Below are 22,881 nucleotides of genomic sequence, written 5' to 3'. Positions count from 1 at the left end.
GGAGGCACAAAAGGCAAAGATTATGGGGTGAGATAACAATTGACTGAAAACAGTAGTGAGATAAGGAAACAAACATATATTAATACTAATAACAAAAGCATACAAAAGAGAGGGTAATTCATGTGGAAAATGCCCACTGAGGGTGATGTGAGATGACCACAGCCATGTTTTTTCTGAACCAGAAGCCACACCCTTTTCCTCAGAAGCCAGAATCCCCTTCCCCTACTCCCAGCATTTATCTGAGGTGGTATTGTATAACATCTGGATTCTGGCCACACCCCCTCAGCCACACCCTCTCCTGGCCTTTGCAAAAAATTAATGCTATCCTTGGCCAAAACCAGGACTAGAGGAAAAGACTATTACTCAATCTGCAAACTGCAAAATTTCCTTCCCTCTCTGAATTCTTTGTATTTGCTGACAAAATCACAAAGAAAAAACCTCATAGTAACAAAGATGAGGAAGTCAAGCAATAAAACTGTAAACACAGTTCATAAAAACAGGAATGGCTGGTTCATCATTTCTTCTCTAAACCAAACCTGAACAGGATGCCTTGATTTGAAAAGTCTATCTTAGGTCTGGCAGCTGCAGCTTTTTAGGCAAGTCCATATTCCCATGAGGGTACGTGATATTTGACTTCAAGGTCTCATCACATGTAAACTCCCAAAAAAGCTGCGACCTCGCAGGCACCACAAATCACAGGGATTTGTGCTACATTTCTGAAGAGAGATCTAGAAGAGGTTTTTTAGTGCTACATAGATCCCAGCAGTACGAAGCAATGGGTTTGGATAGCAATTTGCTTGAACCAGTCTAAGACCATTTGTGCAAGCATGATTAGTCCACACCCATCTGAGACAGTCTGATTGTCCATGTTGTTTCCTGTTAATTCCAGCCAAGTTGTTGGGGTCTTGAGACTTCTCCTTCTGTTTTCTTTTTCTCTTGTGGAATTTTCCCCATGTATGTTGCTGGGGTGACAAGTTGCTGGGTGCTTGGGAGAAAACAAAAGACCTGGCCACAGAGGGAGGGGTCCAACTGGCTACTCTCTTTCACCTGGGGTTTTCTCATGTAAGGTGGGGGGATGCCGCGAGATTTGAACTGGAAAAAAGGGGGTTGGCTGAAGCTCCTGGTGGGCTGGTGTTCTCGGTGTTCAGAGGGAGAGAGGCTGCCATACTTGTGGATGGATGTCCTCAGCACTGCAGGCTTCTGCTTTTGGTTGCCTTCCTTCTACTGTGAGTGGAACTTGCTCATTGGAGCGCCTGTTACACTGGGACCCTGTTTAACACCCTACCTCACTAAAAGAGGGACCTTTTCACCATCTGCTCAGGTGCCTCACGGGAAGCCCCAGGATCCCAAGCTGGCCTTTCCCTGCCCAGCTGCCAGCCGCTGCAGCTGCCCTGCCCCTGTTGCTGCTTTGAGCCTTTGCTACTCTGTAGCCCTGCACTCCCTGCCTGCCCAGACCTCCCAGGGTTCCCGCCGCAGCTCCGGAGTTTGATACATCTCTTCTGCCACCAGGGATTTGTGCTCATTCCCGCCATTCCAGCCTGCTGTTCCCAAGAGTCCTGCTGGGGCACCGGGATCAGCTGCCCAGGGGTTTGTGAAGCCTTTGTCCCATCCCTCCCCGGGATCCCAGGGCACCAGAGCAGCCGCGTGCTCCCCGAGCTCGCTCCGGAGCGCCCCCTGCAGCCGCGGGGGAACCATCGCACCTGCCCTGCTCACCGGGAGCCGCCAGCGCCCCTGCCGGCTGCGAGCGGAACTGCACCCGAGGGGAAAGGGCCCGACAGCCGAGAGGGCTGGGACTGGGTTTGGGATTGTTCGCTGTTACTGCCATAGTTATTGCTGTTTGTTTGCCTTGTTTTATATATATATATATATATATATATGTATATATATATTAGTAAAGAACTGTTGTTCCTATTCTTCATATCTTTGCCTGAAAGCCCCTTAATTTCAAAATTATAATAATTTGGAGGGGAGTTGCATTTTTCATTTCAAGAGAGGCTCCTGCCTTCCTTGGCAGACACCTGTCTCTCAAACCAAGACACAAGTGCAGACAGAGACTACTAAAAATTGTCCTGGATGAGAATTCATTCACAACAAAGCAGTTACCTGAAGCTTCATATATGTTTCTCAGTGTCTGTGATGCAGTGGTTGCATGACAGTCATAGAGAATTAAGATGAGCACTGGTGGCTAGAGAACTTTCGGATGAGGAAGAAGACCTTCAGAAAATTGGATAAATAGATCTCTATTCAAGCACCAGATGATTTACAGGACAAGCTTATCAGGTAGCTGCTCTCCTTCAGAAGATGGCTATCTTGGACTGACAAAGAACCAGGAACAACTAGGGTAAGACTTGCTAACCCACTGTGGGTACTGCAGCAGTAAAGACAGAAACTGTTGATACTGTTGTTTTGCCATAGCTGGCAAACACTGCCAGTAGTGTTGAAACACCTTTTAGAAGCTTTCAGCTGTTAATACTAGCCTCAGTTATCACAGCAAAAATCCTAGGATTTAGTGTAATGACAATGATAAAATACAAGATGAGAACATTTTATATTTCTCTACTGATTCCCTGAAGGGATATGATGGGTCTGAAGTTTTCTCTTTGCTCAGTATCATCTCCCTCAGAGAAGAGCATGAGGCCTAATGGGAAGAGAATGAGGTAAAGCAAGTATACCAAGACATTTCCTCAAAACATGTTGTAGACTCAATTCATTTGCAGCTGATTGACAAATTAAACCACAGTAATACCTATGTATAAGAACAATTTTTCTTCCACCAATACTTTTAATCTCTTTTTGAACTCATGCAAACTTCCAGCAAGCAGAATCCAACAACAAGGAATTCCAGAGCTTAAATACATACTGCTTAAAATCTGTTTCCTTTAAACCTACCAACTTCTGGGAGATGTCAAGGTATCTTTCTCTCCAAAAAGCAAGTTGAGTGATGGGTAGCTTCTATGTACTATTTCAGGGGTTCCTTGCTTAAGCTTCAGAGTCCTGGATTTCTAGGGGTCCGAGTGCTGGAGAGCTGGCCAGAGTAACGACACATACACCAATACGATTTGAGCATCATTCTCCCCTTTATTGTTTACCTATACAAGCTTATATCTACTTTTGCAAAGATTCACGCCCAGTCCCTCTAGATGGCCTCTAATCTGGGGGGAGCCGACCAGTGTATTGCTTTGCCAAGGACTTTCAGGGCTGCCTGCAGCCGGGTGCTTTCGAGGCTTGCCTGCAGCCAGGGGCCAGTTCAGGTGTTTTTCCTCAGCAACCCTGGGCTGTCCAATCTTTCCAGGGGTATCATATGCCCCTGTTCCGCAAGGAATCCCTCTACACTGGATTTTAAGTCACATCATGGGTTAGCAAAGCATAGTCCAAGAAGTGATGTTCTTGCAAAGGGGTTCTTACAGCTCCTCTACGACCTGACAGAACCTATCAGCTGGCCAGTTTGAATATGGACAATTTTTTAAGCCACTTAAAATTGTGAACACTTCTGTGATCCACATTTAAGAATGGACAAAGCCCGGCAGAGCTCTCTCTCGTTTCCAGTGCTGGGACAGGTGGCTGTGGGCCCTGTGTGGGGGCCAGCGGGCCCGGCCCACGCCCTGCTCGGGCCAGGCTGGGCTGGGCCACGGCCATCCTGGAGCCGATGGGCGCTGTTCCACCCGCGGAAGCCCCTCCACAGCCCTGCTCTGCGCAGATGGAGTGGCCCAGCTCCCCCTCTCCAGTGCAGCCAAGATTCAGCCAAAAGCTGCCCTGCTGTCCGGCAAAGATCATGTGACCAACAGCAATAAGCCACATTCCAGCTGCAAGGCCTGGGTGAGATTAACCCTTTTAGTGCTGTGAAGAGCTGAAAACCTGAGGGAGGAGAAAGAGAAGATGCTTAAAGCTGAAATTCTGTTGTAAAGCTGTGATATATCGGAGTACCCATTGTAATTTCATAAAGGCATGGGGGGTGGAGCATTCAACTTGTGAGCAAAAGCACCTGCGCTGAAATAAGCAGATGCTGAAGCAGCTGTAATTTGATGAGAAGTTTGAACAGGGAGTGATGGAAGCGATGAGGACTCTTACTCCACATGGAAAGGGGAAGACCTCTGTTCCTAGAGATGCTCCCAGAGATAGTCCTAGAGATGAAGACAAGAAGGACCCTTTGCTCCCAGGGAAGGAGGAGGGCCTCTGTTCTTAGAGATGAAATGCCCCCAGAGATGGGTGAAGAGAACTTTTGTTTCTGAACCTTAAAATTGTACCCCAGTAATTCAAGAGTGGACCCTCAAAAGCAGTTGTGGGAAAAGCTGCAAGTCGGGGGAAGGGACTCACATGCGAGCAGAGAACCAACCTGGGCGGCTGTCTCGTTGTGATGTTTTCACAGCATGGACAAGAGAGACTCCTCTTCCTAAATGGACTGAACAAGGTTATTATGGAAGTGGTAAACAGACTGAACATCTTAAGGGTCGTCTTTTTACATTGTCAGTGGGAAAAGGGAGAAAGGTGGGGGGAGGAGAAGTGTTCTGAAGGTGTGGTATGATTTTTTTTTTCCCTCTTTCTTCTTTTAGGTCTGTTAATAAACTTCTTTATATTCTTTCAAGTTTTGTGCCTGCTTTGCATTTCTCCTAGTTCTTACCTCACAGAAGGTAAACAGTAATGAGTATTTTGGACCAAACCACTACACTAAATTGGTGTTTCCGCCCGGTTAGAAACCGAACCCGCTACACACATTTAGCCCCATACTTGGCTCAAGCACCTACCAACCTCAAAGACCGACATACACTCCTCTAATTTCTTTTTCTCCAAGAGCTGATCAGTTAATCCTAAGGAAATGCTCTAACTTCCCTAAAATTTTTATTGTATCCCAAATTTTCAGACAAGAATTTGATCAGCAGTAGCGGGATAAATTGGGTAATCATTAACAGGGTGTCCAACTCTCTACTAGAGAGAGCCCTCGTACAATCTAGCAGAGAGTTGGACACCCTGTTTCCACTATAGGAAACCAAAAAACCATAAAAAAAGCAAGCCCCATCACTGTGCCACCAATAACTCAAATGACCTACACATTAATACTGCAGTGAAGGAACAATAAGAAGTTTTGTGTTATTTAATGCATTTCATGCTGGTTATTCAATCAGATCCTCCACAGGCACAAATATTTTCATATTTAATAGGAATAAGTCATGTCCACATAGGCTTTATTTTTATTAAGTACTGACTTCTCAATCAAAAATTATCCTATTTTTAAAGAGGTTACTTTAAGAATTCATCATTGTTATGCATTTAAATAAAAGCCTGCCTTACTTAAAATGAAAGATAACAACTTGTTCACAGTCAGGCTTTCCATTAAAAATACAGCATCTACATTCAATGGCAAAATTATCTTGAAATAGACCCAAAATGTTTACCTTCCCATTCTGCAGGAAAGTCACCAATTTGATACTGATATGCTTCACGATTAACTGCTTCTACAAATCTTCTTTCTGGTACAATCTGCCCTATAGCAGAAAAAAAGAAAGAAAAAGGCATGTATATATGTTCTATATTATATATTATATTTTTAATATAATATGTATTATATATTATAAAAAATATATATTTTATAATACATATAATATATATAATATGTATATAATATATATTATAAAATATATTATAAAATGTTCAAATATATTTATAATGGCTGTTCACCTTATTATTTTGAAAGAACTGTATTTATTCCCATGAGTGCAATGATATATACAGGACAAAATGAAAGATTAAAATACTGAGAAAATTATTACCATCTAGCTGTCAACTTGAAATGTTATATTCCAGTAATTTCAAGAAAAGCTTCCATGTTCTATAGTTGACTTGTATTATTAATGACGAAAAACAGCACTCAAAGCTCACTGGCTAGGTTTGCAAGCAGTCAGGCCACAGCGTCTCCAGTCGCTGACAACTGCCTCATGCTTGTGAGATTTTTCACAACTGCCTATAAACTAAATATTTTCTTTGTTAAAACCCCACAGCCAGTAGGTTGGAATCTGATAGGGAACATTCAGCATATTGAAAGGGGAGCCACTGTGGGGAACCTATATCTACATCCCACATTCTGACTTTACTACTACCAAAGAAGAAGAATTCAAAAGATTGAACAGTAAGGCGGTGCACAGCAGACTGACCGTCAGATATTATGCTACTGTGTAGAGAAGGAATATCTTAATTTGCTTTTTAAATTAGCAGGTACTAGAAATATATGCAAGGTTCCCATTCCTCATAGGGAAAAACTTAACAATATTCCCTAGGCTCTTTCTACCAGCTTTTTCTCTTCCTGGGCGCTGATATGGAGAAATTTGACATTTTGAGGAAACACAAAGGATATCTGCATAAAACATATCATTTCATAATGAAGTGATTAATGTCATTCCTTCAGTATGCTTTTAACAAGTATTTCAACTGAAGTTATTCTGAAACTGATACCAGTTGAGACTTAGAACCATCAGTAGCTAAAGTCCACTCTATTATTCATTATTATTTAATACACTAAAATAAGAACCTGTATAGAATCTGAAATTCCTTTTCTAAGTATCTTCTTTAGCTTTATATTTTAATTTTTAAGCAATGAAACATTTTTATTCTTTCAAGACATGCCATCAGGCAAAGAATACTGTGTAGCATGCCTTCATCCTTAAAATTAGATACTTTTAATCAGTGTTGAAAGCTGTATGCTAGATACTTGTTTGTTTTATAACTATACAATTCCTATATGCTGAGGAAATTATAGTTCGTATCTTGCTTTAATATAATTTTTTTCAACAATACCATTGATGATTTAATTTCTTAAACTCTTTATCTACAAAGCAAAACAAAACTACAGAATTACTTTCTTCTCATACAGAAGATTTCCAGAAAAGCTGAACAGGTATCTAATTAGGGCTGATCCTATACAGGTCTCAGAAAAAACTCTCTTCTCCAATGTTGTAAAGTTACTAGACCTTACTGTTAGAACAGCACCTTTTAAAAAACTGTCCATAATTTGAGTATTACATCATCTGAATAAACTGCCATAAGAAAGAATAATGAAGAAGTGTTTTATTTCTAACTGTCACCACAACTTCTGACTGATACTATTTAACAAAATATTCCACTTCTTATTCTGCTGCAAGCTTTCATAAGACTCCCATAAAAATTCATTCTCCAGATCCCACAGTCAATTCATACTGTAGAGCCAAACTCAGAAATTCTTTCCCAAATGTGTTGTGTACTGATGGTGGCTTTTAAGCCTCTCTGCACTTGTGATGCATGCATGACACTAATTAACTTCAACTGTTTGATTTGCCTTGTCCCCTAGGTTTTTTTTGGCAGACCACCACTGACAAATAATTTACATAGCCTTTTGTAACGTGAAGATTGCACTGAGGCCTCTTTACATGTAATTAAAACCTTTTACAGTGCAGGGAAGTGGTTTTTTTCATACTAAAGATCGACTTTATTGACTGTTTTGCTTCATATTAATTCATTCCCATGTTTTCAAACAAATACTGGTGTCTTTGCTGCAGCAATGCACAAAACTTCACTTGTAAGGGCATACATATGAAGCAATTAAAAATATCACCAACCAAGGACAGTTTTAAAATTAAAATTAACCTCATTTTCATGTGACTACAGGATGTTAGAAACACTGAAGAACCATTAATGATTCAAGTTGGGATTATATATGTAACACAGTATATCCAATTGTGTCTTAAAACAAAAAGCAGGTCACTTCAGAAAGAATTTACCAGATGTACAGAATGTTCACATAGAATATCAGCTACAACATAGTTTACACTGAACACCAAAGTAGCCAAGATTTTCAGTTTTGCAGGAGTTTTCAAGCAGGCAAAATGGCCAAGAAGCGTAAGTAATTGACAGATCACTCAGCAAGTGATACAGTATTTACATATGTTAGTTACATTTATATATTTTCTTACTTCACATATTTTCTCTAAACCTGTCAGTCCCAGTCTATCTGAAAACCAATGTGTCATGACTGAAGCGGATTTGAATAAAAGCCTGAAAACAAAAGTGTTTAGCAGAAGTTTTGCGGCCTGCTGGCATAAGGAGGGCAAAGCCAAAGCCAGCAAAGGAAATACACAGTGAAACATAACAGGGTAGTCAATGGTGTAATGAATCAGTTTCTAAATTTCTACAGCCTTATCTTTAGACTCAGAAGCCTAGAAATTAGGCTATATTTGCACAACAAAACCCATGGTTAACAGTAGATAAGCATAGATGTTATAAAATAATATTTTTATATTTCAGTAACTTCTAAGGAAGAGTCCTTCTATAGGCAAAATATCCTAGTTATTCCGCTGCAGTCACTAAATATGACATATATGTATTTACAGTTAGAAAAAGCCATGGAAGAACCTTCCAGATGAAAATAAATAATGAATCCCAAAATTGTGGTGTTCTATAACCAAATTATTACTATTCTGATATCAATTTCTAAAAACAAAAGTATACACACTATTCTAAAGATCTTCAGCAGCCCTAGATTGATTTTCACTGCTTACAAAACTGTTATTTGAAAAATATTTCCTGTTAACCCTCACACAAATTTGTATAATGTGTACAGCTAAACAAACTACAGTGACACTTTACTGTGCCGTAAATCAAGTCCCTCCGGATGGGAGAGAATTTGCTGAAAGTCCTTGCAAGGAGTTTCAAAGATAAGCCGAGACTTTTCCTTGAGTTTCAGTGCTTTCAGATAGTTGTTTATTAAGTCTTATCAGAGGAACAGAGCCACTAGTGTGACCCAGGTACAGCATAGAGGGAAGAAAAGTAGGAGTGAGAGCTTATTCTGACTCTATCAAGATTTACATAGCCTTTTAAAGATATTTTAACCAATAGTTACTAAAAACGTACATTATTTTCACTTTCTTACCAATTATTCAGTAACACAGACAGGAACTGCGGAATTTTCTATCTAACCATTCCAAACTACTTTTACTGCAGAATGTGGAGTAGTAGAAGAAGAAGAAGAAGGTTTAGAGAACAACAACAATGCTCCATTTTGATATTTTTTACTCTTATCTATCTACTATAAAGAGAAGCCCAAAACCTCTCAATTTTTCACCCTCTGACAATCTTATATAGTAGTCTATCACCTAATTCACACCACTGTATTTTCTAGTTGTTGTCTGACTGTTGGCAATTTTTTCCAAGGTTTGAAGCTAAAACAGTGTTGTTCAGGGGGGTAAGAACCCTTAAAAACAGGCAGAGAAATATTCCCTGCACTCTGGGTTCCTACACTACAGCACATATAATCAGTGAGAGCAGAATTTGGACCAGCAACAGGGAAATGGATGTTTTTGGTACCTGAACTGAGCTACCTGAACATGAGCCCCTGCCAGCTATAAAGTATTAGCATGTTTTGCAGTGAGCAGATGCAAATAGGATCTCCCTCTCACACACTACTATGTTAAAGTAACAATCCCCATTCAAAGTGAATGAATATCAGATGTTCATGAGAACTCAGGACCAGGACTCTTTTGCCTTGCTGATTTGCAATGTCTGTATGGTAAGAGTCCATCGAAGAAACACTCCACTAAGATTTTGTTTTTTAAATGCACAGACTGAAAATGCAACCTTTGTGAATTCAAGGCAAATGGCCTAAATTCCAGTTGTCTAGCAGTGCTTTAAACTTCATGATGAAAGAAACATTTTTAAACCATACCTTTTTACTTAAGTGTTATGTGCTTTGAAGAGATTATATTGTACTTCATTCACTAACAGACTATTAATTAATTGTCAGCAACACAACATAAACTTCACCTACTCAAAACAAAGGTTTCTAAAATTTTTTTCAGCAGTATCTTACAATACTCACAGAATAGGTCACCCATTTCATTCCTCTTTGTTAACCACCAAATAAACTGCAGTTTTTGCTAAATGTGAAGCAGTAATTAAATTACCAAAGCAACTGAACTATGAGCAGTTCTTCATACAAAGCAGAGGAAGAACTACTCCAGCACTAACAAATGTAGATCTACTTAGCTACAGGCTGCAGGAACAGCCCATCACTGTCAGAACAAGATCCAAAGTTTTCATCTCCACTGAAGAAGGGAAATATGTTTGTTGTGAAGAAAGTGAAAAGGCAACCCTTTTAAAGGCAAGTATTAATTTATGAAAGCCACTATCTTTCCTTTGCTTCGATTTTTAGCTGAGGGAGTCTATTCACTGATGACTATCTTCATGTTACCTCGTGGTCAGAATTACAATGTTTCTGCAATAATTATCTTCACCTTAGGAAAGACCTAAATATTTTAAAATAATATTTTTTTCCCAAAGAATTATGAGGATTTTTCCAAATTTAGATTTCTAAGAAGTTAATTAACTTTTGCTTAGTGACAAATTAATAACTTCCAACCGTTCATTATATTCATTAATACAATAAATCAATACAGTATTCTGAAATACAAAAAAGTTAAGTATTTGTACCTAACATCTAACACTTACAGATGTAGTTATATTTTCTCCAATAATTAATACATTTGAAATCATCTAAAATGCCTTCTGCTTTATAAAATCATAACAGAAACACATTTCAACTTTTAAGAGCGGCAAGGCCACAGATGTTCTATGGTTCTGATTTCCATTAACCTCAAATGAACCAGGATCAGTGATTTCCAGTTTTATAGCAATGCAGGATGAAGCAATATTAAACTTGTTCAGTGCTGACTGAGCAAGTCCAAAAAAGCTGTAAGTACCAGGCATTCATGGTCAAAAATTGTGTTTCAATTTTGCTATTTGTATTTACATCTTAACAACAATACATTTGGCTTTTCAGAGTTGTCGGCAAGTACTATTTTCTTTTCAAAGGAAAATACATTTCTTTAGACTTCTATTGAAGGTTTCAAGCCAGGGCAATTGCTTCCATTTTTGGGAACATGTACTGTCAAAGAAAGACTCATATACACTACAAACATCACAGTCCCTTTTCACTTCTCAAAAGAATTGCCAGCTGACCACATCAGTAACTTCCTCTGGGATCAGTGGCCATGGAGTTTATATACATTCACACAAATCTCATGTTTTGAAAACCTGCTGTATCTTAGACTGTGGAAGTTAAATTAAATAACATTTGTTCGAGAAACAATTTCCTTCAACGGACAGACAAATCCCTCTGCTAAATACCCACCGTCATTGTAGTCCCTGAGCTCTCTCAATCTGGCAGCAGGATGCAGTGCCACCAGTTCCCACTCCCTGCTCACTTGGAAAGCCTTATGTCTTCCTCCTCATCTGTGAAGCCCAACACATACCATGTCTTCACAAAGAATCATTGTTTTGTAAATGAGTCTACAATAAGCCTACAGGAATCATGCAGCATTACATTCTTTTGGGAACACAAGTCCAAACGATAGTAGTAGAAATGACAGTTCCTTGGAGAGCTGATGGAAGCTCAGTGGTCTGTCATGAAGAAGCTTTCTCCCAACTGTTCTTTTGGTTTCTTTTGGTCTATCAGATTCAAGAAACACTTTTCTACCAATTACTGTCAAAATGTGAATAAATCCAAGAATGAAGTGCTGAATTTATTTTGTAAATATATGAAAAATGGCTTAAAATGGGAACTTAGCATGTATACAGGGAGTTTAGCAAGCAGGTAGAAATAGCACAATAACTTGTACTCTTATAAATAAAAATGTAATGCAGAAAGATAAACAAAAAGGCAGTCATAAAGGGAAGAGAAATGGGTAAATTACAGCGAGGGTATGAATTGTAAATAAAATGAAAAGAAAGACACAGCTGTGAAGAACATCCATTCTGCAATATGACCCAACAGAGCGGTGTTACGGACTGGTTTGGATGATTCACTACATTTCAATTACAAATCCTTTGCAAAAACTCATTTACCATCTCCACTTTTTGCAGAATAAATGCAATTACTACAACTAGCTGCACATACATTCTCAGGGTACTAATGCTATTTTTGGGTTTTAGTAGATTTTAATGAATTTTACAAAAGCAATACAGGTGTGAGATTTGCAAAGAAAATTCAGTCTTATACAAGAGGTGAGGTCTGTACACAGTTACAGCTAATATTGTACTGTACTTGAAGGATTAAAGAATACTGGTACTGCTATTTTACTATGTTTGCTTTTCATTGTGGAGGTTAGGGAAGAACACTCATCTGTCTCAACCACAGTCAACCCAACAGTGCAACTTCTGAAGAAAGTTAGCTAAAGTCCTTGAGATGTATTACCCAATTCACTAATATGCATATCCTTACAAACATGCAAAGAGCCTTAAATGTTATTCTTTATTCTACAATTTATGTGTTGCTCATTTTATCATATAAATTACAAAAGTAGCATCTGAAGTTGCACTTGTACTACAAGACTGCCTATTTTAAGAGAGGTGTGTGTATATGTATACAACCCCACCTGGTCCTTTTGCTAACAGGAGTCTCACATATAGAGAGCCAGATGAAAAACTGGGATGAAGATATGTCAAAAGAACACAACAAATACACTTCTGCTGTAGGTAAATTGCTTGTTCACACCTATATAGTAATTACACAAAAACTCTTGCAAAGTTGACATCTGCACAAGATATGACTGAACAGAGGTCCTAATATTTCAGACACAGCAAGAAGGTGGAGGTGGTGCCCCTCTAAACACACCAACGTGGCTCTGAAATTGATGGTGTTGTTGAAAATCTGGGTAGAAAAAAAAGGAGCTCCAGCCCCCTTTGCAAAAATCAGCAGACATGCTGAATACCGGTGTTTTGTTCAAAAAAGCCTCTTGGGTCATCCAACAGGGGAAGTGCTACTCTTTATGGGTTACAATAGAGCTTTAGGAAGAAAACTAGAAATACTGTTGTGAAAGCTCAAAAAAAAAAAAGAGCTGGTGTGGCAGGGGGGTGTGTGTGTGCAGAAATACCAGAGAATAGGGTCAAAACTTGATGTAGACTTCCCAGAACACCATCTGTGGGATACTGGCAGTCTGACAGCCCCCCAGGCAAGTTAATGGGGATCTTGGCAAAGAGAAGGAGTTCTTCCTTGAAAAAAGAGGAAGCAATCTCAATACAACAGGACAAGTGACTACAGCAAGACCCTGAACAGGAAACAACTTGTGGGGATGTCTGCTAAGTGCAGCCTGTTACAGTCAAGAGAAATGCCAAAAGCTCAAGGAAATGAAATAAGTAACAAAGACTGAAATAAATATACAGAACAGTAGAGTCTGACAGGGTGCCAAAACAGAACATATTTTCTGTTCCATCATGGAGCTGGGTCTAACAGAAAGTTTTGTACTTCATAAATAACCTCATGGCAAAGCTAAGTCCTGCGAGATGAGGCAGTCAAGTTGACATGACGGGGTGAAGTGGCAACAGGGACTCTTCTCCGTCAGATCTCAGATATTAGCAACCTAAAGGGCTGTGATGGCACAGACACCAACATGACAAGTGACGCTACTCCACAGCACCAGAGGGTGCACCTGGGGGCACTGCTGCCCAGCTGAGAATGCAACCATAGGCCTGGGATATGGCAACCATCTTCTGCACCCAGATATTATATTCATGTTTTTATAAAACAATACTGAAGTTCCTACTTGACTCCTGGGACTCAGCTTTAACTAATCCTATAGAATTAATTTGAGATGGAATAAAAATCGATTCTGAGACAAAAGAACAAGAACATCACCTGGCCTGGGAAAGATGCATGATACATTGAACTTAAAAGCTCAAAATGCTGTCACAGAATGTTCCAGTGCTTCAAAATGCCAATATTATGTACCAGATAAATATTGCAGCAATGAGTTCCAAAAATGTATGTTACCACTCTTTACCAACTTGAAAGTTTAAGCTTTCACTCAGATAAACTTACTGAATTTGAATACCTTACCCCACAAGCAAACCATGCCTTACTTCTACTATGAGAAAGAAAAAGAAAATATTACTTGAGGGCTTAAAGATAACTCTGTATCTATAATATGATAGGACTATACATCTTGAATTCAAAACTGTCATCTCAGTTCTAAAACAACAGAGGATATGCCTCATCCTTGATGATTTAGATTAATTATTACAATACCATTTCAACCTTAGAGTCCTTGAGAAGAAGCTGCTAGGCAGTTAATAGGCCTAAAGAAATCTTGCCACATTTTCACACTTGTTTCCTAATTTGTGAAGGTTCAAGGGGAGATACTTAAATATCTCAAAAAGTGGTGCAAACTAGTTTAGAAACAAGCTTCTAAACATTTCTGACTCATTAACTTGAAACTGATATACGACTACAATAGGATTTTTTATCAGTTGTATTTTACTTTTGTGTTCATACTTACAATAAATTTCTAGTGTGCTTTTTCACATATCTTTATACATGCATAACGTATGTTATTTAATATAACATTTAAAATTTATTTAAAAGGCATTGAAGTAAAAAATAGGAAATAAATTGCAAGCATAAGTAGTAATACGATTTTTAAAAAAAGATTGAAAGAATGCTCTACTAATGTTTATAGGAACTTAAGTTTCATGGTTATTCAGGTTAGTATGCACTTCTACTTTTTATATCTGAAGTTTGCAAAATGGCATCTTTATACAGAAATAAAAGAATGTTTAGTTTATTTGGTTAGAGTTCTAAGATAAACAAGCATTTCAAATGTAATTGGTACTTTTTTAAACAATGTTAAACAACACATATTAGTAAGCAATAATTTAGTTGATTAATACTAGCAATGTAAAATCATTTACCATTCAACAGATGATTTTTTTTTTGTGATTACCCTCTAGCTTTACGTTGTTAGGTTACTTTCAAAGCTCTTTCCAACAATTTGTTTCTTTAAGCTGGCCTGTGTGTGTGCACCCATTAGTTAAGGTGCTTTCCAGTAACACTGATCTGGAGAAAAAACCCCATACTTCAGGTGATTTTGGTGAGCTCAGAGTGGTGTAGGTGGTTAAGAAACTTAAAAAGCCTTCACATACCCAAGGAAATGCAGCAATACCTGATACACTTTCAAAGCCAATTTGAGCAGAAAAAAGATTTAAAGTGTAACAGCTGGGAACAAGGACTAACCCATTATTTTTTTTTACTTTTCTACTCAACTCTCAGACTTCGTGTGATCTCTTTTCATGTTAGAAAGAGTAAATGCATACACAAAAAGCAATGAAAGAGTCCTCACTTGACAGTTTTCCCTGTTCTAGTTCCACAGTTCCATCTTAACTAAATTGTAGACTAAACAGAAAAAACTGAGCTCTATGTGCTTTCACAGTATGTAAGTACCTAATCATCAAGTACTTAAATACCTATTTGAGTCCTTATTGATTTGAGAGTATTTTGCTGCCACTAAAAGCACCAGGTGAAACTATTGTAATAGCTGCCAGTAAGTTTATACAAAAATTTCTATGTGAAAGTATTTACCCTTACGCCACTGAAAAAAAAGAAGAAAGACCACTTTTTGATGCTGACCTTTAGAATTGCACAGCTTGTAATTTGTAACACTGTAATACAAGTGTTTGATACACAGAGTTTACAACTACTGAAAACACAAGCTGTGATACTTATAAACTCTATAACCAAACAATTTCATTTCTTTGTACATCAAAGACTAGTAGGTTCCTAAATCTACTGGTAGTAAAATAAAAAAAATTACTCTACTACGCTTTATCAATTTAATCTCCAAAATGCAAGCTCTCAGAAATAAAGACACTCAAAGATTTCCATTATTGCAAAGTTGCTCAGTTAACCTAATTAGTACTTTACCTCATTCCTTTCTGGTGTGAGCAGCTAAGATGTGATCCCACGTCTTTATATTAAGATGTCACACAAGCACTTTAATTCTTAAATATCAAAACCACACGACTTGTGTCTCACCATACTAAATCACAACCCTGCACTGTCCAGCTGTGGGGAACTCCCTTCTTAGTTTCTGCAACACTTGGGTGTCTACTGACCTCAAAACTTGTATTTGTTGACCTTCCTTAACCACAGCAAAGGATGGCACCAATGCAGACTACAAAAGATGAGGAAAAGGCTTCTGGGCACAGCTCAGTGGGTGTAGCTGCCTTGCAGTGCATTGAGAGCTGCAGGCAGAAATCTCTAATACCAAGATTAAAGAACACACCTAAATATTGAAGTTCTCCACAGTCTTTAAGATGCATAGATATTCTGAAACAAAGCTGTCAACGAATTGACAACAATGATACTGCTTTACTGCTTCCACCAAAAAAACAAGATACTTCAGAAATATTTAACATTTTCCCTCTCCTGCCCTCTTTCTCCCCGTCTCGGTTTTGGAGACAAAACTTCAGGAGGAGACAAGCCAGAGTGAGTGTCTCCACCAAAGGAAAAAGGGCCTCCCCTTTACCTCCGTCAATAAGACAAATGAATCACAAGAACTGAAAGCAGGAAAAGAAACCAAACTGTTTATTAACACACAAACAAAACAGGGTAGAACAGCATAAAAAAACCCCTCACAATACAACAAATTCCTGGACAGGGAACAGACACGTGGGCTCGGACCAGCCGGGGCCACGCCGCAGGCCCGCCAGGGCCGCCACCGCAGGCTCCCCGGACCAGCGAGGAGGGAAGGGAGGCAGCGAGGCAAGGGGAGGGAAGGGAAAAAAGAACAAGAAAAAAGCCAGCAGAACCTTTTCCCAGCTGTCTGGAACACAAAGGAATCCCAGAAAAGCAGCACAGCGCTCCCGGCGCGCTCCCTCCCGAGCCCCGCCGAGCCCCCGGAGCCCTCGGGCCGAACCGCTCAGCCGCCCCTCAGGCCCGCGGCTCCGGCGCCGCCCCTTTAGGGGCCATCCTAAAGAAACAGCGTCCTTGGGCAGTGAGCGGACGCTGAAGGAATAAAGCGGCTTCGAAACATCACCCCAGGACACTCCCATAAAAACAGAAAGAGACAGGAATATACAAAATCTTGTAACCAAAAAAAGGATACATTTGTTCAATTCTATCATAGCATTTGTCTCAATGGCATTTCTTACTAATTGTTTTGATAACATAAATTTGTTTTATGTGAATGTATATTTGTTTTTTTAAATGGCCAACATAATGAGCCTTCTTACTCAGAAAAATAAATTCAGATCTTACACATTCTCTCCTATCTGTGTATGTGTATGAATGAGAGGGAGCACGCCTCAGATGAGATGAGATGAGATTTTCACTCCTAATAAAGATAACCTATTTTAGTACATTTCAATACTATTCAATTTCTGTCCTGGGAATTTATTATAAAATCAAATTACAAGTATGATAAACCTTCTGCAATTATCAGTAAGAGTCTTATTTTTCAGTTTAAGGACACTTCTGATTTACAGTTGCATTTTACGTACTGTACAGATGACTAAATGTATATTTAAATATCAAAATTCAGACATTTTTAGTTCAAATCAGTTAAACTGAAAAATCTTTGCCTTCTAGCTGCCTATATTTCTCTTTAATCGTGGTCAGTATAGGACCTTATTACAAGTAATTTGTTACTATAGGGCTGAGGAAAAAATGCTAGCCTCAAAGGTTTTGTCCTTCTTCCCCCCACTTCCCCTGCAGGCTGCTATTGTTGATGGCCTTTATGGAAATATAAATTCAATCAGCATCTGCAAATTTCATGAGACGTCCATCTTCCTGCTGAATTTCTAACTGAGTGTCAAAACAATCTGTGGATTTCTCCCTGATGAAACACACTTTGAATTGTAAATTTCTGCAATTTTCTCATGTTAGAATTTGAGCTGCACTAAAATAGAGCCAGCCGAGATATAGTGCCCGCCAGATTGAGACAAGTAATTTTCCCTCTCAATCTCTCAACTCTGCCATTGAAAGGGTTAAAAATAACCCACAAAAATTTGCCTTTCTTTTTTATTTTACATTAAAAAATTAGATTCCATTTGCTGTTCTTTTTAGAAGAAAAACAGAAAGGCCTTCAAAACACTCCAAATACTCCCAAATCAGTTATTTGAACTCACTATTCATTTTGCAGTATTTTTGCAGTGATAAACCCCCAGAAATTAGTCGCAATAGAACTTAAAGAATTTCCTACAGTGCCAAAATGGTTAATAGTTTGTTTCTTCTAAATCTCAACTTACATTAAATGTTGACGGAAAATAGAAAATAGATGCATAAATTATAAACATCAAAACTTTAGTAGAGTTTTGAACAGTTTATTGTTTTCTGAATGCAATAAAACAAAATAAAGTTTCTCATTCAATTACTGTTTCTTGTAGTAGCTTAGGAGGCACACATAGCCCACCAAGTATATTACAGCAGTTCAAATACTTTGCTTTAAAGAAACATTTGTTTCTCTCTTCTGTAGGCACTGACATGAAATATATAAAACAATACCACTTTACCAATTTGCAAGCAAACTAAATAATCTGTTTATTATATAGCAAGGAGGTAAGAAAAATTCACACAGAGAAATTCACTAACAATGATGATTTATCTATTAATGTAGTTGAGAACTAACTGACATTCTGTTTGTTTTCTTCTCTCTGGGGATAAATACTGTGGTGGGATGAGTGAGGGGTTCACTGAACTGCACTTCACCATCACCAAAAAGAGTGACACTGTTTTGGATGTTTCAGTACAAATACCACATTCTAAAACACAAGACTGTCTTTCAGTTTAGAGAAAATTCAAATGAGCATCTTCTTTTTGTATACACCAAACTTTCAGTTCATTATCGGAACGAGGAAAGAAACCTAAAAGTGAGCTACAGAGTATTTGTGTTGCAAAAGACTTTGAATGTATTAAGGTTTTATCACTTTATAATTTCTATTTCTTTTATCACTACATCATTTCTTCAGCTGAGTCATTCCCTCTTCCCTGCCCCCTTCCTCAGTTACCTGCCCTGCATTCTGGTTTATGTGAACTGGAATGACCTGAGAGTTGATCATAAACTCTTAAAATTGATCTATACAGTTTCCCTGACTGGTTTCTTAAACTTAAATATAATTTGCTGATTTAAAAAACAATAAATATGCAAGAGCATTAGTCTATGTCAAAAATCAAGTTAGTCTCCAAAAAAGACCCAAGGAAAGAATGCTGGTATGTAGCTGGAGAAGGACTTGCACTAGGTGTTAGGTGAAATCTTATGCTCTGGCAAACAGGCAGGTCAGAGGGGCATGTTGCTCAGAGGAAAATTACTGGGCTTCCTACACTTACTAATCTCACCCTTATAAACTTGCTATTCTTAGAATGTTCCCTGCTCAGCATGACAAAAATCTACCCCAACTTTGCTGAAAATGTTATTTCAATAGAACTCTGGTTTGGTTTCATTGAGTTAAAACATCCAGATCAAATAATCTTGAGACTTTATTTCACTTTTACATTGTCATATATTTATTAGCTTTAACAGCAAAACAGACACTCCCTAATCTCTCCTCTAATACAAGTAATTTTATATAGTGAAGCAGATGTTCTGTCGCACATGGTTTCCAGTCACAAGTTTTAGCTACAAATTCTGCTAGGATAAGTAGTAAGAGTGGTAATTACTGAATGTATTATAATAGCTTTCATTATAATAGATTCTTGAATATTATTTGGTTATTTTTATCTGTGGAGCCTACCAGAAAGGAAAGTAGGCATAACAAGACAATCTAGTTCTATTTCTCAAAATATTGAGAGTACTACAGATAAGAGTTTGCTGTAATAATTGCAAAGTACAAGAACCAAGAATCCTTCCTAATTGTATTAATCATCGTATAATAACTGGCCTCTTGAGGGTTTAACTTTATTTTGCATTATTTAAAAACCTCAGCATTTCTCAAAAACAATTACTTCTATTTTATCTATATCTTCCAAGTTCTAGGCCATAACACTTTATTAAAATGCAGGGTGTTGAAGCACTTCCAAAGGGAGCTGATTAAACTTCCATTGAATACATTGAAGTGCAGAATTTTCCAATTTGTGTGTGGAATTGGGCTTGCTAACCTCTAGGCATCCTACCAAAACTGAAAACACCAAAGTAATTCAAAACTTAGGGAAGTAAATGGAAATTGAAAACAGTGTTAGTAAGCAACACAAAGCTGCATAGAAGAAAACCTACAGTAGTACAAACCCAACAACTGTGATCCTATAAAATCTAGTATGTTCTATGTATTTCCCCAATGCCATCTTCTGAACTGTAAAGCCACTGCAGAAGTGTGATTTCTTTTTTCCTTCCAATATAACCTTGAAAGTCATTAGTATACCAATTGCATAAGAATGCTTAAAAAGAACAGCACTCTAAAAGACTCCTCACCCTGCGCAAACCAGTTTTACAACTTTATGCTGTGTAAAAAATTGCATTAGGAGGGGAATTCAGGCACCTGCTGATACAAAAAAAAAAAATTGATCCAGTAGCAATGTCACAAGTCAGATAAACCTAGGATGACACTAAGAGTACATTTTGGCAAGGTATCAGAAGTACTACAAATAAACAAAAATTTAACTTTTATGGCATTAAGGTACATCACCTGCAGATTGCATGACTTTCCTCCCACATTAAAAGCTTTGCTTTTAATTTAGTAACACCTCCTACTCACACATGCATAGAAGTTCATGAAGATTTCCTTCTTCTTACCTTCTTCCTAAGACAACTAGAAAAGTTTGTAAATGGCAAGACTGCCTAAAAAGGTTGAGAGCACTACCACCTTATGAAGCTGATTTTTAAAGTACAGCATAATCATTGCTAATATTGGAAGCAGGTAAAAGGGAAGTGAATAATAATAAAAAACCAAAAGGTTCAAAAGGTTACTTTCTCATTCAAAGTATTCTGTTGCAAGGCAGTCCCTATGTAATGTAATAATTCCATTCAAAAACTTTAAAAAAATATTTCTTGTTGAAAATTGACGTGAGGTTTAACCAAGTCTTATGAAGCAAACAATAAATAGTTTCCAAAGCAGGCATATGCAGTAGTTAAAACTGTATTACTGAGAGGACTGTCAGTTGATTCACCATAGGCATGAAATACATACCCTCTCTGGGAACATTAACTCTCATATGCTCTACATGGCCTTCACAGTTTATGGCACTTTGACAAGGAAACAGGGATGTGATACACAAAGAACACTGCAACAGTGGCCAGTTGTTCAGTGCCATAATCTTGTACCTAAATGCTCCAGGAAAAGCCTGTAGAAAAGCACTTGGATATCAGCAAGAATGGAAAAAAGAAATGGTACAGTAGTTACTATTGAGGGAGAAGGAAACAGAATCACAGTTCTTCTGTCAGCTGATGGATACCTAGAGAAAAATTGTCATATTAACCCAGTAAAATCCTAGGGAAATTAAAAAGTAGATGGAAATGTCAGTTTACCCCTCTGGCAAAATCCGATTCATTTCTAGAATTCTATAAGCATTGCTTAGATAACGGCATCTATAAAAACACTGCAGCCACCCCCCATATACACAAGGTTTATCTATTAAAAGGAAACAGTTAATATCCAGCCTCTCAAAAAATATTTCTCAGTATAATAGATATTTGTGTGTAGATTTCCAGAAATGCTTGTGTTCCAGATCTTTGAACCATTTGCAAAACTGTAAGAATAATCGTTGCTCAGTGATCTCCAATATCACTATTTATGATAGCCTTGAAAGCCTCATCTGGAGTGATGCCGGCTGATTAATGCATAATCAAGCACATATTATAATTTTTCTGTTATTCTACACATTAAGTATAATTTTCAAATATTTTCAAGAAATAAGATGATCAACAAAAAGAATTTAGAATCATCAAGAAGCTTGGTGTAAAAGGAAAAAGATAAGCACTAAACAATTTTTAGGTATCAGCTATCAAATGCTAGCCTTCCAGGCCCATTAATACTTACAGCTGCATTCCTAGTCCCTACTAAAACTAGCACAAGTTTCAATGCCTTTCTTTCACTTATTCAAAGATTAGGTCAAACAGCTTTCTGTTATTTGCTATTTCCTCTTGACAAAGGGAAAAAACCCAACTAACCAACTACCATCAAAAAACTGTTTCACAGTGGTTTTCTATGACATTGCATCTCCTCTACACAAACTTCTCTCCCTGAAGGACATGAGTCTTACAGAACTTAGCAGTCAACAATGCAGAAAGAGATGTTAAAGAGTCTAAGTTTAATTTCTCTTGTAATATGCATCACAAATAGCAGATTCAGAGTACCACCCTAAAGAGAAAGTATGGAAAGGAGAGCAGTGTTATAAATTCAGGAGTAGCAAAAAGAAAACAGGAGTGTGGACTTACTTGTATGGATTCTTCCATTCAAGGCTTTCTACACCTTTGGAATAACAAAAGAGGCAAGCATAGGAGATCCACCTTCTTTTCTGAAGGCAAACAGTGAAGTCCTATCTATGACACAAGGTATCAGCTATCAAACTAATCCAACATCATATCCTATACATCCATCAGGCAAGTTGTCTTCTAACAATTTCCTTCAGCTTTTTATTTTCTTTAGCACCTATGAAACATCTATCAGGTATACTATCGAAACACTTATTAATACGATACTGAAGAAACTACCAGTTACTTTCTTTCTAGTCCACTATTTCGTTGTTTGTCAGATGAAGACATACTATTTGCTGGGTCTTTATCACACTTAAAAAAATATTCGAATGAATACTACTACTTCTACTGTCCACGTTAAATATATTTTGCATTCTGTCTTTCATTTTACAACATGTTGCAGGTTCTTCTTCTCTACACTGAATTAAATACTATGTTTATGTCATTCATCTTCAGCCATTTTTTACTCATCACATTTACACAAATCTTCGGATGCATCCAATAGCATATTTTCTTTTGAGCCAACTCTAAGTCACTTTTTATACTTTTGGCCAACTCCCTTATGCTGTACCGTTTCCTAATTAGCAATGTCACAACTTTTTTTAGTCAGCTTAGTCTTCATTCTAGTCCCCTCTTCTCTCCCCAGTTTAGTTGATTTAATTGAAATAATTTAGTCTAGTCCAACTAG

At 38.0% G+C, this 22,881-nt stretch overlaps 1 protein-coding gene across 1 annotated transcript in view; it reads right to left on the bottom strand.

Annotated features, from left to right (window-relative positions):
- Window positions 1–22,881, bottom strand: part of NDUFAF2 (NADH:ubiquinone oxidoreductase complex assembly factor 2) — a 64,376-nt gene that overhangs the window by 20,066 nt on the left and 21,429 nt on the right. Inside the window, exon 2 of the mRNA XM_069001330.1 lies at window positions 5,391–5,480. Within this exon, the coding sequence (XP_068857431.1) occupies window positions 5,391–5,480 (90 nt within the window). The remainder of the gene's footprint in view (window positions 1–5,390; window positions 5,481–22,881) is intronic.

Source organism: Aphelocoma coerulescens (genome assembly GCF_041296385.1).
Source record: "Aphelocoma coerulescens isolate FSJ_1873_10779 chromosome Z unlocalized genomic scaffold, UR_Acoe_1.0 ChrZ, whole genome shotgun sequence".
Taxonomy (NCBI): Eukaryota; Metazoa; Chordata; class Aves; order Passeriformes; family Corvidae; genus Aphelocoma; species Aphelocoma coerulescens.
The sequence above is the reverse complement of the archived record's forward strand: the minus strand, read 5'-3'. Positions and strand labels throughout refer to the sequence as shown.